This window comes from Ambystoma mexicanum, chromosome 6p, assembly GCF_040938575.1.
Source record: "Ambystoma mexicanum isolate Mex_15411 chromosome 6p, UKY_AmexF1_1, whole genome shotgun sequence".
Taxonomy (NCBI): domain Eukaryota; kingdom Metazoa; phylum Chordata; class Amphibia; order Caudata; family Ambystomatidae; genus Ambystoma; species Ambystoma mexicanum.
The window spans coordinates 576,580,679-576,597,080 of record NC_090935.1 but is presented as its reverse complement, the minus strand read 5'-3'; the positions used below and the strand labels follow the sequence as shown (position 1 = coordinate 576,597,080).

The 16,402-nt window shown below is 47.4% G+C and overlaps 1 protein-coding gene across 1 annotated transcript in view; it reads right to left on the bottom strand.

Moving 5' to 3' along the window:
- The window catches only part of KGD4 (alpha-ketoglutarate dehydrogenase subunit 4), a 162,599-nt gene extending 150,427 nt beyond the window's left edge, over positions 1-12,172 (bottom strand). The window contains exon 1 of the mRNA XM_069627396.1: positions 12,022-12,172. Coding sequence (XP_069483497.1) covers positions 12,022-12,060 — 39 coding nt within the window. The 5' untranslated portion in view covers positions 12,061-12,172. The remainder of the gene's footprint in view (positions 1-12,021) is intronic.
- Positions 12,173-16,402: the final 4,230 nt, after the last annotated feature.

The following is a 16,402-nucleotide window of genomic DNA, read 5'->3' as shown; positions in this document are numbered from 1 at the left end:
CGTTCCATTCAGGGAGTTCACTGTACTAACCTTCCCTTTTCTTATTTTATCCAATCATTGTCTCCATACTTGGCACTTCTTTAGCCTACAGAGGGTAAGCGTTTGTATTTCTCCTATTATTTTCCTGTTGATCCATCCGTGGCCATAGCTTATTCCAACCTCCCATTTCCCCGTAGGTACGACCAGTCTATCATCACCTGTATCACAGGTAGCCGTCCTAGCAGTAGCTCTGTGTTCATTATTGCTTCTTATCTACTCAGTTCTAACCATCCGTCCTTTCTTTACAGCTTGGTGAAAGCGGTGTGGGTATACCCGCTCTTTTGGGTAGTTTACTATCTTGGCCGTTATCCTATAGACAGCAGGAAGGTCCATTGCCAAAAAGAGTTCCCTCAGTGAGAGGGGGTCCGGTCTGGTCAATTCCCCACTGGGGTTTTATGCCAGCAGTGGCTGAATATCTGGACTCATTGAACAGCTCTCGTGTGGTCCTGAGCCAATGCCCCGGCTTGCCTGCATGGTGGTGAATCGGACACCTTTGCATTTAGAGGGTTTCAGGCTCTGAATTAACTTTGAGACTTCACTTTTGGTCAGGTCTCTGAAGGCGAAAGTTTTTGTGGAATGAGTTGGGAGGGGAGGAAATGAGTTGGAGTTGATAGTTGCTTGGTCGTTCTTAAATGTGGCTTGCTGAGAAAGTATTTTTTGATTTAAGGTGTCGATTTTTCCTTAGACTGCATCTTGGATGTCCGAGCATCATGATGCGTCTTTGGTGATGATGGCGGTTGGTGAAGTGGGGGATTCTAATTACCTGTATATGGTGAATATTTCTCTGGTGTTGGAGGAGGCATCTTTAATTCTAGAGTTAAAGGAGTTGGATTTAGCTGCGATAGTGGCTGCCTTGTATTGTTTGGATATGGGTCATGAACTCATTTTTCAGAAGGTCGGAGGGGTCCTTCCGCCAAGCGAGTTGGGCTTGACGTTTCATTGTACGGAGTTACACCTGTGTTGCCAGTTTATGAGTCTGAGTGAAGCGCGACTGTCCTGCACCAAGGCTGCCCTGCTGGAGTACACCTGTTACGCCGTCAGTCTGGAGATTGCACACTTTGCCCATGCCACTGAGTTCCGCTGCCCTGCTGGGGACCTGGTATCCAGTCCATGGGGATCCGGGCCCTGCCCAGTCTACAGGCACCTGGCAGGTGACGTCCACTGCCCTGGAGAGCCCAAGCTGCATCTGCTGGCCACAGTCTCAAGGGTTCTTGTCTGCTAGATTCTGCCAGTCTGGAGCGCCCAGTCCTTATCAAGTTGCCAGTTTGGAGATGGCCGTCTTTTGCCAACAAGGCCAGTCCAAGATCGCATGTTCCTTGCAGAGCCGGGACGTGCCGACGCCACACCTCCACATCTACTGTCCCAGTGAACACAAACCTGGCGGGCTATCCATCCAGAAGCAGCGCCGAGGCCAGCATGCCCAGACCCGCGCTGACTTCGAACGGTCGTGTATCGAGCCAGGCAACGGCAAGAATGGAGAAGGTCATTGTGCAACCACAAAGCCTGCCGACCAACTCGTGCAAGACCAGATGTTACAGGACTATCTTCAGCGCAGAGCAGTTGGCCAGCAGGAGTACTACGAGCAGCGCTACCTGTCCCGGGCCACACAGTTCCAATTGGCCGCATCTCTGAGTCTGTCTGAGACCACAGTCAAGGTAAGCCCACCTTTTTATCGACAAAATGCTAGCATGAGGTGTGGACATCACAAATCCAGTCATGGGTGGTTGGCTCTTCTAGGTGCTGTGAGCCACAAACACAGGGATGAGTGCGGAGAAGGGATGAGTGCATAGAAGGGATGAGTGCGTATATGGCGGATGAGTGGATAGAGCGGATGATTGTATAAGACCCGATGACTGTATAGGGCGGATGAATTGAGTGAATGATCAAATAAGGGTACACTGAGGATGAGTGCACATAACGGATGAAGGCATAGAACAGGCGAGTATAGAGATGAATATATGTGCTTAAAGCGGATGAGTGCGGGGAGCAGATGAGTGCCTAGAGGGGATGAGTGCATAAAACAGGTGAATGTATAGTACATGTGAAGGGCAGACAAGAGTACATGCGTGGGGCCGACTGGAGCGTGCAGAGCGTGAGGGATGAGCCGGAATGCACAAGTGCATGGAACAGGACACAGTGTATCGAGCATACTGGGATGCATGAGTGGATAGGAGTGCATGGAACGGACTGAAGCGCGTAGAACTGCGTGATGTATATAGTATGATTGAATACAGAGAACTTGAAAGACCATGCAACACACCATATCACATCACCACGCTTACTCTCTCCTTTACATCACCACTCAACTAGAACACATAGATACTATGACACCATTCGGTATAACTGTTCTCATACCAACATCCACCGCTCACCCCACATCATTCTAAGTAAACACTGCTGGTTACTCACCCCCCCAGCCAGGTGTTCTCCTCAGGCCTAACGCAGCCACCTCCGCTCTGGATCAATCCTGCCAGGACGAACACATACTCCTGATCTTTCAACCACCACACCTACCGCTAGAAAGCAGCTATTACACTGATACCGCACGAGCTGCACACATACCCGGTGCCCACACGCACCTTTTTGACTCTCCCTACTCTCTCTACTGATCTGAACTTCGGTTCCCAAGGGCGTTCAACCTACCAGCGCCTTCAGACCATACCAATGGTATATAAAGGTGATATACGAATGCAAAATTACAACAACATGAGGTCTGGTGTAAACCAGGAGTTTGTATGTTTTACGGTCTTTGATTTGTGAGGAGTTGAGGTGTATCTTGCAACAAGTATGTTGGGGTTAGGCGTGAAAGGGGGCTGGAGCTCTTGGGTGTTACGCAGGAGAAGGATGTGGTCTCCGGTAAGCTTGCGTGAGCCACGTGTCACTGCAGGAGATAGAGGATTGGACGTCGTATTGACTTTGGTGGGCTGTGGGATCAAGAAGAAGATGATGTCATGGTCAGACCAAGGACAGGGAGTGATGGCGCTAGTGGTGATCTTACAGGTGGTCAGCGATCCACTCTAGCATGCATCATTTAGAATGTGTGGGAGAGGTGATGCGTTGACAGAATCCTAGTGCGTGGAGGGCATCAGATAGACCAGGATGCCCGAGGGCCAAGAAATCCCAGGTTGAAGTCTCTTAGTAAGATAATTTGAGAGGAGGCTTTCAGGTTGTCCTGTAGGATGTGAAGTAGGTTTTGGTCAAAATTGTGGGGGGGGGCCGGGTTGGCAGTAGAGGAGGTGGATGGTGATAGTGCATGTAGGAGAGGGTGAGGAAAGATTTAAGTGAGATGATGTTGGAGGGGCCCTTAAGGGTGTACTTGCAGCTTCTGATGGTGAGGGATTCTCTGGCTGTAAGAGCGACGCCTCCTCCTCTGGCGGATGCTCTGTCATTCCGGTAGATGGTGTAACACTGGGGTACTGCTAGGGATAGTCAGGATAGCCTCGTGAAGCCAGGTCTCTGAGGTGGCTAGGGCGTCATGGTTGTGTTCCGAGATTAGGTCATTTATGTCTAATGCATGTGCGGGCAGGGAGCAGGCGTTGATGAGTGCACAGCTCAAAAGGGGCTATTTGGATATGCGTGGGACAAGTGGTCCAGTGACCGGTTTGATATTTGAATGGTGAGGTGATGAATTGCGCAGTTGGGGGCTTGATGCTGGTTGAGAGATGTGGCTGTTGTGTGGTGGTGCGGCAGTGTTTATGGTGGTGTTGAAAAGGGGGGCCGTTTTATGTTGACTGGGACGGCGCAGTGGTCGTCTCATGGCTAATTGGCCTAGTGGGCAGGTGTCTGGTGGTGTTCTCTGCACCCAAATTTCATTTTGCTTATGTGCTGCTAACGAGCAGAATGTCCAAGGTTGGGAGAGAATGCCAACCAATCCTAAGGGCCTTGCAATGGGGAGCATACAATGTTGCAGAAGCCAATCCGCTGCTGCTATTCTACCATTATCTGTATTATACATAGTTGGAGGGAAGTTCAACGAATGGCTGGCAGATGAAGGGCAAAGTCTGTGCATAGTCATTTTTGCAGTACAAAATGACTTAGCACTGCAAAAATACACTTTGCATAGTTCTATGAATCAGGGTTTGTGTCGGCAGTACAAAGTCACTATTCAGCAGTGCCCGAAGTGCATGGGTTTTACATTTTTTCCTTGCAAATATGTAATACTATTTGACCCTGCCCCCCAAATAAATAGTCTTCTGTTTTGGAATGCAATTTAGCAATCTGTAGCACTCACCTGGATGCTGTGTTGCATTTCACATCATAGGGTCTCATCACAAGTCTGCCAGTCCAGAAATAAGGGTGCCGTTAGCAACATACCTGCACCCTTTGCGGACCGACAGTCTACAACTCCGCTTTCCGGGGCCTCTGCGCCTGGCAAGTCTGACCTGCTGAGCGCAACAGCCTCGGAAAGCAGAGTTGTCACTGAAAGCAATGGTGCCGGTGCTTCAGAGTCCCGATTCCCATGGAGTCCTGCAGTCCTGCAGGACTCCAAGGGAATGGGGACTTACAAACTCCACCGCCTGATATCCCGGGCCGCCGAGACTTGTAATGTCCTGGTGGCACCTGGATATCAGGTGGCAGATTTGGTGTTACAGGGACGGTGGCAACCCACCGGTAGCACCCACGGGTCACTGCCGTCCTCGTAATGAGGCCCATAATGGCTTTCAGAACGCAACGCTCCTTCTCCGCTTTGTAGCGTTTTTGTGATAATTTTTCAGACCAGCAGGCCCTGTATGCATGCATACACAAAGACATTTAGGAAATTGCTGTAAATCTCTCTCTCCCTTATGTATGCCGAGAAGGAAAGACTGTTCAAAGCCTAACAAGCACTGAGAGATTACAATGTGATGCAGACTGGAAGACAAGGTCTCTTCAAAGAACAAACACTGAAGTACTAAGGTGTGAAGAATGCTGGGGAACTATTCAAAGTCCAACATGCATTGAAAGAATAAAGTATGCTGCACAGTGGGAAGTGAAATCCATTTAAAGTTTAATTATCAGTTAAAAAAAACTATACTATAGTGCATGCAGGGAAATAAAAAATTAAAAAAAACAAAAAAAAGGATTTTTTAAATTAAAACATTTTGTACTAAATCACTGAACGAGTACAGTACAATGCATGATGAGAAAAAACAAAACCCCCCCCAAAAAAATGCATACAAATCTAATTAATGCCTGATAAGTATAAAAAAAGGGAGACGTTTGAGGAATACTGTGAAGTCGCACCAACGTTTGTGGATCATTGAGGGAATTAAGTTTGACAGTTACTAAGACAGTGGGACTCATTACGAGTGTGGCGGCCCGGAAACAAGGGTGCCGGTAAGCTTACCGGCACCCTTGTTTCTGGACCACCACATTCTGAGTCTGCCTCCCGGGGTCGCTGCGCCCGACAGGTCTGACCCTGGCAGGCGCAGCGGACCCGATAGGCACACTCATCACTGAAGCACTGGCACTGTGTGTGATGGTGCTTCCGTGAACACCCATACCCATGGAGTCCTAGGGTACTCCATGGGAATAGGGGGGGGGCTAACATTTTGCGGCACCTAGCTTCCCGGTCTGCTGGGACTTGTAATGTCCTGGTGCCACCGGGAAGCTAGATGCCGGAACAGTGTTACGAGGTCAGCAGAAAACCGCTGGTCGCACCAGCGGATTACCACCGACCTCGTAATGAGGCCCAGTGTGCCAAATGTTCATTCCAAGTAAAGGAGAAGACTGAAGGAAGTACTGAAGACCGACTGGGAGACCCTTGTTCAGGGAGCATGAAAAACAACAAATGTTAGGGTTGGTCAGAGGGATATCTGATAGATAGTAAGGTGTGGAGTGAGAAGGTCTCGGCTCACCTGGGTTTCTTGGTATCATGGTGCCCTGTATGGTGCACATCTGGCCGCAGTCGTCGATTCACGCATGTCTGCCACCCACGATTTTGTATATTTATATGTTCAAACATAGCTTTATTTGGCTTTAAAAACCATGAAAGCAACATCACAATAGAGATATAAAACATGCTTAAAACCAGAAATCCATGATCGACAATTACATAAATCACCTAACATTCCCTTAATAAAACTAAAAATTCTTGAGCAAGAAATCGTCATCAGTATATGCTCAAATCCATTAAACAGTAATTGAACACACTTTTACTATACAATTTTTTATCTTCTTAACCAGGCCCTTGGAGAAACGTCAAACTAAAATAGACTGCATTCACATCAGTGGTGCTTTTACAAAATGCTAGCGCTAGGTTGGTGTGTCTAATTTTCTTGAGGCGAAAAAGTGGCAACAGATAACATGGCGATATATCTCAAGTCCGGGTGTAACACAACTTGAGGATAGCCAGAACGCAGGTCCAATTGCGAGAAGAACCTGGCATCTTGCAGTTCCACAATGATGTCATTGATCATGGGCGTGAGGTGTCACTCGCTTTATGGCCTTGTTCGGGAGCATCGTGTCTACACAGATCACCAAATCAGGAAGTACCAGCTTCCGTACAATGAGACTGGGCGACACCAATGGTGTAGGTCCATTCACATTCTCTATAATGTCAAGTGACGCCAGATTTTCCAATTCCTTATCCACCAGGTCTCGCAGGTGGAACGGGACTCTTCAGTGCTTGAGGGTTATTGGTTGTATGGATTTGTCGATATGACGATATGAAGCCTCACAGGTTCGCCAGCCACGCAACCTATCCCGAAACAGCCGACTGTATTTCGTGAGAACTCCTTGCACGTCCTCCACATACACTCCATACGTGAAACTTACGATGCCCAAAGCTTCGGCCGCTGCACAGCTCAGCAGCCCACTGACGCTGGAAATGAAAAAGATGTTTTCTTCATCATCCTCTTCCTGAGTCAGCCCTTCTTCTCCTTGGTCCACCAATGACTGTTGAGCGGTTGCTGCTGTCGAAAGAAACCTGCCCGTACTGGCCCTCTCTGTACCACCACCAGCACTCTGCACATGCGGGCATAGTGATCAAGTGTGCCACAGCGTCCACACGCCTTCCCTTGCGCAAAGCATTCCGCCAGTTTGGGAGATCATACACGCACTTGAGGAACGACTCCAGAGTCCTGCCCCCTCTGTCACCCTGGCTACCACCCGGTCGACTGGCACCTCTCCATCCTGGACCTCGGCACACACCTCCTCAGTCTTCCCGGCCGAATTGCGGCATCCCTTTTCGATGCCCTCACTTCAGCCACCTCATGGCACCAGCCCAACCCCAGTATGCGGGGCAACGTGAGGCCAGGCTCGCGTAGCATCTGCCTTCGAAGCTCACCAGATGAACAGCCCTGAATGAGCGGTGCCCTGATCATGGCCTGATCGTTGTCCCAGGCATACGATAATGACATTTGCCAGAGAGGGCCATAAAACATGTCCAGAGACTCATTTTTTTGTTTGGTGCTGCACATGAAAAAACACTCATAGTCCATGTTGGCAAGTGGCATAAAGTTTTCTCGCAAAACATTCTTGGGTTCTGCGTATGACGTGTTCACTGTCCAGGCTCCACGGGCACACTGGTGATCCCAGGACTGCCCAGTTTATTCCGCACATGCAGCAGTGTTACGTCACTCTGCCGCGTGTGTGCCTTTAAAGATACAGGTACCACAAATACCACAAGCTCACTCAAGCTCACTCAAGAGTCCCAAACTGAAGAAATCACATGCAGCAATCTATGCATATGGAGCGAAGGAACCTCTTCCTTGCCTTGGAGCCTTCATAACTCTGTGCAGACACAAAGACAAGCAGGACCGCATATTCATACACGTGCTTGCCACAGACCAGTGGATGCATACTTAGTTTTTTAATCTGCTGTACAGAAGGGACTCATTCACATAGTTTATCAAGTAATGGCAGACAAGTACATATCGCCCAGCACCAGGGTAGTGTCAAAATTCCCCAAACTCTTGAAAGGGGTCAGAAAACAAAAGGGACGAAAGATATAACTACACATAGACAAGACGGTGAAACCTATAGCACAGCACTTCCAAGGAATTCCATTTAACATTCAGCATCTGGAGAGAAAAGAACCCCTCGCCCGCACGGAAGCTGCCATAATGGAACCAACGTTGGGCCCAACCCCATGGGTCTCCCCGGTGGTACTGGTGCCAAAAAATGGCAGAAAGACAAATAAGGCTGTGCGTAGACATGTGTGCACCCAATCAAGCCATACTCAGAGAACATCAACAGTCCCCGCGCATCATGGACATGACACACTTACTCAATGGCGCTAGAATCTTCTTCCATTTGGATCTGAACAAAGGTTATCACCAAATAGAATTGCGGTATATCACAACCTTCACTACCCACCTGGAAGTATTCTGCTATACGTTTTGCAATTTTTTCGGCCGCAGAAATATTCCAAGAAGAAATTTGCAAAATCATCTACCACATACTGCACTGAATAAATTACAGTGACGATATCCTGATCTTTGGTCAGTCCCAGGAGGCCCACGACGAGACACTGATGAGTTTGCTCAGCCCTCAACGATGCAAACCTAACCTTCAATAAGGATGAATTTGTTTTCAACAAGACCACACTTTTTTGACACATTGTATTCAGAAAAAGGCATCCAGCCTGAACAGGACAAGATCTGAGAACGGACAGTAGCCCCTCGCCCGACAAACATTGCACAGGTGAGGTCATTCCTAGGACTGGTGAGTTATTGCACCTGTTATCTGCCTGACTTTGCCTCTACAAGCGCCCGTTGCGTGCTTTCACCAAACAGTACCACTTATTTCAATGGGGTCCAACAAAGCAGAAGGCTTTTGAGAAAATCAGAAGAGATATTGCTGCGGCTGTCTCTATGTCCAATTTCGACCCCAACATGCACACTGAAGTAACGGTGGATGCAAACCCTGTGGGCCTCAAAGCCATTCTCGCCCAACATTCAGGTAGCGAACACGCACAGAGACGGATGGTATCCTACACCAGCAAGAGTCTCCCGGAGGCCTAGCAATGCTAATCGCAGGCCGAAAAGGAGGCCCTGGCGGTTGTCTGGACTTGTGAACATTTTAATTTGTTTGTGTACGGAAAGCCTTCCACCATCATCACTGCCTGCCAGGCCCTTGTCACCATCTACGGTAAGCCAACCACCCAAATGCCACCCGGGATAGCAAGATGGGGGCTCAGTCTGCAAGAGTACAAATGTGTCTTCACTCACAAGCCTAGTAAAAACGAGAACCCTGCAGATTTCCTTTCCCGCCATCCGCTTGCAGGACCCTACTTGTCAAATGACCGGGCGGATGGATACATAAACTACGTCATGGCAGAACATACTAGGAGCACCGCAGAAGACGAGACACTGAACCTTACAACCTCATGCATCCTGAACAGGCGAAGGACCTCAACGGAGGCGTCAAAAAGGAATAACCAGTCACTCGATGGGGCACTCTTCAAAGCCCTGGCAAGTTCGAAAGACGAACTGTCGCTGTCTCCCTCCTCATTAATACTCAAAGAGGACCGAATCATAGCACCAACATCCTTCCACCAGCGGGTGATCGACATTGAACACGAGAGTCACAGGGGCATTGTGTCTAAAAAAACATATGCTCCGGAGGAAAGTGTGGTTCCCCGGCATGGACAAAATGATCAAATCAACACTGAATTCATGTCATATATGCCTCACTGTACAGCCCCCATCATTCCTGGAACCGTTGCACATGACACTGCTCCCAGAGGGAGTGTGGGAATAGGTTGCGATTGACTTTTATGGTCCACTGAGATCAGGTGAATATGTACTATTAGCACTTAACGAGCATTCGAGGTACTCAGAAACCGAGATAGTGCCTTCCCCACCAACCGCAGCGGTGATCCCTGTTCTCGGCATGATATTCTCTACATACAGGGTCGCCAAAGTGCGTCAATGAACACCCGTTCACCGGAAAGGACTTCCATTATTTTGCCAAATACATGGGATTTCATAACAGAAAGGTCAGCCCGCTGTGGCCCCAGGCGAATGGGGCAGTGAAACGATTCATGGATAATATCAAGAGGACCATCAGAATAGCAAACATTACCCACATGCCCATCGAACAATCACTGTATCAGCTCTTGCGGGATTACCAGAACACACCCCATGACTCCACGGGAGTATGCCCAGCAGAACTAATGTTTGGCCGACCCGTGTGCTCACGGCTACCCCTGGAGATCCAGCGGGAAGTGAGGACCAGAGATGACAAGGCTAAAAACAGGATGAAAGAATACACCAATCACAAAAAGCGGGCTAGGGAAGCCAATTTAAGATTTGGCAATCACGTCCTGGTGCAACAGACTCAGACCCACAAGGACACGCCGCCATTTGACGCCCTGCCACTGACCATCACAGAGATGAAGGGATCCATGGTCACGGCAGAGAGAGACGGTAGGTCAGTGACGAGAAACGGATTGTTTTTTTCACGAGGACAGATCATTGCACACCCCAGTTCCGAAGTGAAGATGGAATGCACCTGAGATGTATCTGGATACTCGGGTGACGAAGAGGAATCGAACACAGTTCTCCTGAAGGAGGACAAGGAGAACAAGATGCACAACCTGAGGTACGAACAAACCTTGCTGCATCATTCGAAAGCCGAGACGATGGATCAAAGAAATGGGGTAGAACAATGTTATTTTAGGGAAGGTATAGCATCGCCTGGGACAAGCGGCGATGCATCAATGAGGTCACATGACCAATGTTAGAGTACGCGTGCAAAGCACGCCAATAAAGTTAGTTGATGCCAGCACCCGTACTGTGTGGCTATGTCCTTGTGGCTGCTATGCGCAGGTGTGCACGCCCAGATCCCTAGTCAGGATCTGATAGGGAGGAATGGCATGTGAGGAGACACACAGTAATGACATATGAGGGACCCATAGTCACTTGGTGTGGTTTGGTTATGGGCCCACCCATTGCCTTCCCATGGCCATGCTAATCCATATGGCCATTCGAACCTATTCCTGCCTCTGCTGCCCAAAACACCTCCTCCAGGGACCTCTTTGGCTCGCTTTAATCATGCCTTACCATCAGGCTTTGCAGTCAAAGTGCCTGCCGGTGTTTGCTCAAACCAGTCTTCAGAGAGTTAATGACTTAATTGGAGATGTAAACACTTGCCAGACCTGGAATCAGCCATTCAATTTATAAGCACTCTCCGTGTCCTTCACTTAAGTCCAGTTTAAAACCAGCATTGGCAAAGCCAACCTTTTTGACTTGTGCATGAGTTTTAAGCTTTTGCCAAGCACTGAGATTACGTGCCACGGTACTAATACCATTTTGCACCTGCTATCAACAATAGATAAATAACACTACTACGGCTGAGCCTAGAAAGTGCCTTTCCCATGCCTACACAAAAGCCCAAACTATTGGCAATGCTCGTTTTTAAAAGTTATGAACACCTTCCACTCCTCCCACGCCATAGTTTCGTATACCAGATATAATTCTCAACACAATTATTTTGCACATAATCAGGAGGTGGGTAACACTTACTTGGCTCTTAATGAGAAAAAAGGTAGACCGCAGGAGTTTGTAGTGTCATTTGTTTGTAATACCCCGAGATCAGATGGTTTAATTAAACAATTCACGTATTAACAGAAAAACGTTGATTCCGAGGTTTGAGAATGAATTGCAAGATATTTACTGTACTGTATAATTATTTAACTGAAAGAATGTTGTAATCTATTGTTTATTAAAAGATTTGTGATGTTGTATGTTTATGTGTGTGAGGTTTAATATAAAGTGCACAATAAAAAAGCAAGATATTTAGCAAGTGTACAAAAACGGGTGTATGTAAAAACTGTGCACCACCCTGATTAAACATGCTTAAAAGTAAGAGTCTTGTATAGAACCCACAGTTACTGTGTAGCTCTCTGACCTTCCTTACGACAGTTGTCAGCGCCCGTAGACGTTTTGGGCTATTTATCAGCAGAAGTTATGAGTCAATACTAGGACAGACAGCCCATTCTTTGATTTCAACCGGTACCGGTCGTTCTTGCTTACAGAGAAACATATGTAAAATTACCTGAACGACCCTGCTGGCGGCTGCCATCTTGCTGCCCATGGTGACCTAAGGCATGAGATTTGCAGGCAGCTTCCGGGTCAGGATTCAGCAAAGGACAGTGGTAAAGGTGGGGTAAATAAAGAGGAACAGTTAACGGAGGGGGGGCAAGTGACGTCACCTCATGTTTTACAGTGCCGTTAGAGTCCGACTTCGATGTACCGAATGTGGCGGCCATCTTGGAGCTCTTGTTTGTCACGTTTTAACATTGGCATTGGACAAGAAACGTCCGTAAGAAAGTGCACATTTCATGAAAATCGAAACACTTATAAGTTATGTTAATTGTCTGTCATAGCATAATGCATAGTAATAACTATAAACACAATATAAATCCAACCACATGTATTATTACAAAATAGTTAAATAATGGTTATTTATTGTTGACAAATGACGCAGTTGCCAAGGTCAAGATTTCATTTTTCTGGAGAGTTTGTGCCCATCATTATAGTTTGCATACCCCGTGGCACCATTAATTTTACCACAATCCAACTGCACCCAAACCCCTAGCCCCGCCCCCCCCGAACATAAACATTGTCTTTTTACCTAAAAAAAATAGCAGGTCGTAGTGTCCCGGTCAGGGAGTGAGTGATGCAGAGACAGAATGTATGATTGTGCCCCGGCAACCACTTCCTACTTGAGCACGTAGGCTGCACACGTTGTACATATTGCATGTTAAATGTTAAAGGTATTTGTACCGCGCACCGTCACCAACGGAATTGGTCCCCAGGCGCTCTGGCGGATCTGCAAATGATAATCTGCAAATGATAAGGTGGGATGGGTTAGTAAGGTGAAGAGGAGTAGGATAGTGAGAGGAGTGGTGTTCTGTTGGCAGCTTCAGCTGGATATACACCAGATACTGAGCTCTGGTGCGGGTATTGGATCAGTTTCAATCCGCATGTGCTGTTGCTCCGTGCATGCAGCTTGTTGTGCAAGTTTTTTGAGTGAGAAAAGTAAACAGAGTTTGAGCTTATATTGGTTAGTGGGTTACCTGACCTTTAGCATGCTAACATTCACAGTTTGTCTAAATGTGGCATTTGTTTGCGTTCCTAATCCTATCTAGATGTGACGCAGGCCGTTGTTCAGAAATCTGTCTAGGTGTGGGCATGTCAACATTCAAAGTCCCATCTAGATGCGACGCAGGCTAACATTCACCATACATGCCAACATTCCGAGCCACCTGGGAGGGAGATTTCCACTGGAAAATCGGGAGACCACACTGGAAAATCGGTAGACCACATTTCTCCATAGGAATGTATTGGGGCTACAGTAATTTTTAGTGGGAGAATGTGAAAAATAGCTACATTTTTCACCGAAAAATCGGGAGTCTCCCGCCTAAATCGTGAGGGTTGGCATGTATGCATTCACAATTCCAACTAGGTGTGGACGTGCCAATACTCACAATTCTATCTAAGTGTGGGCATGCTAACATTCAAAATCCCATCCAGTTTCGACGCAAGCTAATATTCGTAATTCTATCTAGGTTTGGACATGCTAATATTATGGCAGTCTATGTTATTTGGAGGTAAGATAGAGTGGCATGGGTTTTCTGGCTTTCTGGAGTAGAGTGCTTGCTCTACTCCCCACCCATACCACACTCACGGTTTTGTTGGTGTCTGTTAGTTGCTGGCTTCCTTGGCTTCCCCTGTGGACACCTGCAGACACATCTTGGAGCCCCCCTTAGCCACAGAGGCTGCCGGGTAGAGGGCTGCCCTGGGATGTCCTTGATATATGGAATGTGGACCAATCCGGATCCAGTGGGCGGGTTGGGGGGTGGGCAGAGGGACAACCAGGAAGCGGGCGGGCACAGGGGGACACAACACGCACCGAGTGCGCAATGGTGCTTATAAGCACCATATTTTTTATTAAATTGGGCTTTTGGGAGGTAGGGGTCAGGAGACTCCTTACCTTAGTCTGGGGGTCGCTGGTTATGGTGGAAAGCAGCTGGTGCTGAGCTCTCTGCGGCCTCTGGTTTCTTTTTTTTTTTTTTTTTTTTTTTAAATAGTTAACAACATGACCCATTCCAATCTGTAGGTGCATATCCCGTTCTGGTTTTTCTTTTCATTCTGTGACTTGTAGTCTGAGTTTTATAATTGAAAAAGCAGCACTACAAGTCCCAGAATGCAAAAGAAAATACAGGACTGGATGAGCACCTACAGGTATGGGTCATGTTGGTGCCTCATGACATCCCCTGTGCCTGCCTGCATGGACATACATGCCAATGCGGAAGATTCCCTATTTTTCATTGAAAAATGTTGCTATTTTTCTCATTCTCCCACCTAAAATAATTATACCCTCAATACATTCCTATGGGAAAATGTGTGTCTACCGATTTCCCTGACGAAATCTCCCTCACAGGTGCGTCGGAATTTTGGCATCTATGCTGCACGATAGAAAGCTGCAGGCAACGAGGCATCTTAAAGATTTTTGTTGCATACATGCCAACCCTCCCGATTTAGACGGGAGACTCCTGATTTTTAATTGAAAAATCTGGCTATTTTTTACTGTATTCACCCTGAAATAATTATCACCTGATGCAATCCTTTGGGAAAAATATATTCTCCCAATTGCTGTGGTGAAATCTCCCTCTCAGGGGCTCGCAAATGTTGGAATGTCTGTTTTTACCAGCCCGGGGAGCAGAAAAGGTTTGGGTCCCCTCCAGAACCAAATTAAGGGATCCAGAATCTCTGGTTATGCCACCCACTCCTTTCCCGCAGGAATTAAATTATGCATGGTAACTAATTTCCATTCCCCTTACCTTCAGCAGACTTGCTGGAATCAAAATAATAAACAAATAACATTATTTGCTCAGATTGCACATGTTGGTTAAAAGGCGAAGCTGGGATGTGAGCCAATCTGCAATTGTTGCACTTGACGCATTATTTCACAATTCTTATCATGGTGCAAGGTGCAATTATTTGACTTTTATGAACCGAAATAATAGAGTTTTGTAGAAATGACTCTGAAAGTACACAAATCACATAACCCAGCTTGACAAAAACAAAAATGTATAGAAGCCTGTTATGCAAAAGTTGAATGATTCTAGCTTCAATGTCTCCATTATAAAGGTAAGTATAGAAGTACCAGAATATTAATTGATGTGAGCTTAAAAGCTTTCTTCTGGGTTTTTCTATTGTATTATAAAGCTTTAAATGCACACATACTTAAGATGTGTGCAGAAGTACCTTAGAAATTGTATGAAAAAGAAAACAGTTTTTTTTGCCAAATAAGCAACCTGAAAATGTTCTCATCTGAAGTCTTCATTTGGTGGGATCTCGCCTGTCTATGACCCCTTTCACTCAAATGGCATACATAAAAAGAAAGATCAGGCAACAGGCTAAAACAATGGCACTCGTAAGAAGGAAAACCTTCTCAGAGATGGCTGCAGAGTACTATGCAGTGGTATAAAATGATTTTTCCAGGATTACTGCGTCATTGCGTGGCAAACCCAGGATATGAGCCTGAACACTTTGGATCCACAGTCTTGAATTTGACGACTTGATCATCTCTCCAGACTAACACTTTATGCTGTTCATTGGGGTGACCACCCAGTGTTTACAAGCCTCGTTTGGAGGATCCAAGCTCTAGCACCATACAAATGCCATGCTGTTTTTTTTTTTTTATAGCTGCTGCTATCTGGTGTACAATGTTTTGTAGTGCAGTGGGTGTTACTATCACAAAAGTACATACACAAATAACTTTATCAACCTCAGAAATAGGAAAAGCTAATTTGGCCTTGCTGGAATTTGGAACTGCAAACATGCAGACATAGATTTGTGTAATTATTGCTTCACCCACTGAGCTATCTTTTGAAAAATTGTGGCCTCAAATGTATCATTATGGGGGAGGCGTGGCCAACAGCGAGATGCGATAGACGTACGCCTGAGAATCTCCCGCCGCCGCGGAAAACATCCTGATCCGAACGCCTGTTTGCCGACATCCACTGACCCCCAAAATACACCCTGATGCCCTGGGGCACACTTGTCTCCAGAATCAGCTCGTAACGCATCCGGGCGGCAGAAATAGGGGCGTGTGAAGGCAGCTCCGAAACAACGCATCAGGCGCCCAAGATGGCCGCCGGAACCAAGGGCGCGAACCAACAGTGAAGCGGAGCGGCCCCCGAAACCAACAGCCTCATTCCACCGACGGCCGCCGCGGTGCCAGAGGCAAGTGGACACCCGGCCGATCTGTGCCTCCGGTGGCGAGGACCCGGGCGCCCTTCGTCGAAGGAGCGGTGGAGGAAGGGAGTGGAGGCGGAGCCCAGTAGTGCCCCGGACCGGCGGACTGGGAGAAGGGACACCGCCGAGGCGACCCGTGAGCGGAGAGGTCCGCCCCCACTGGTGAGTGC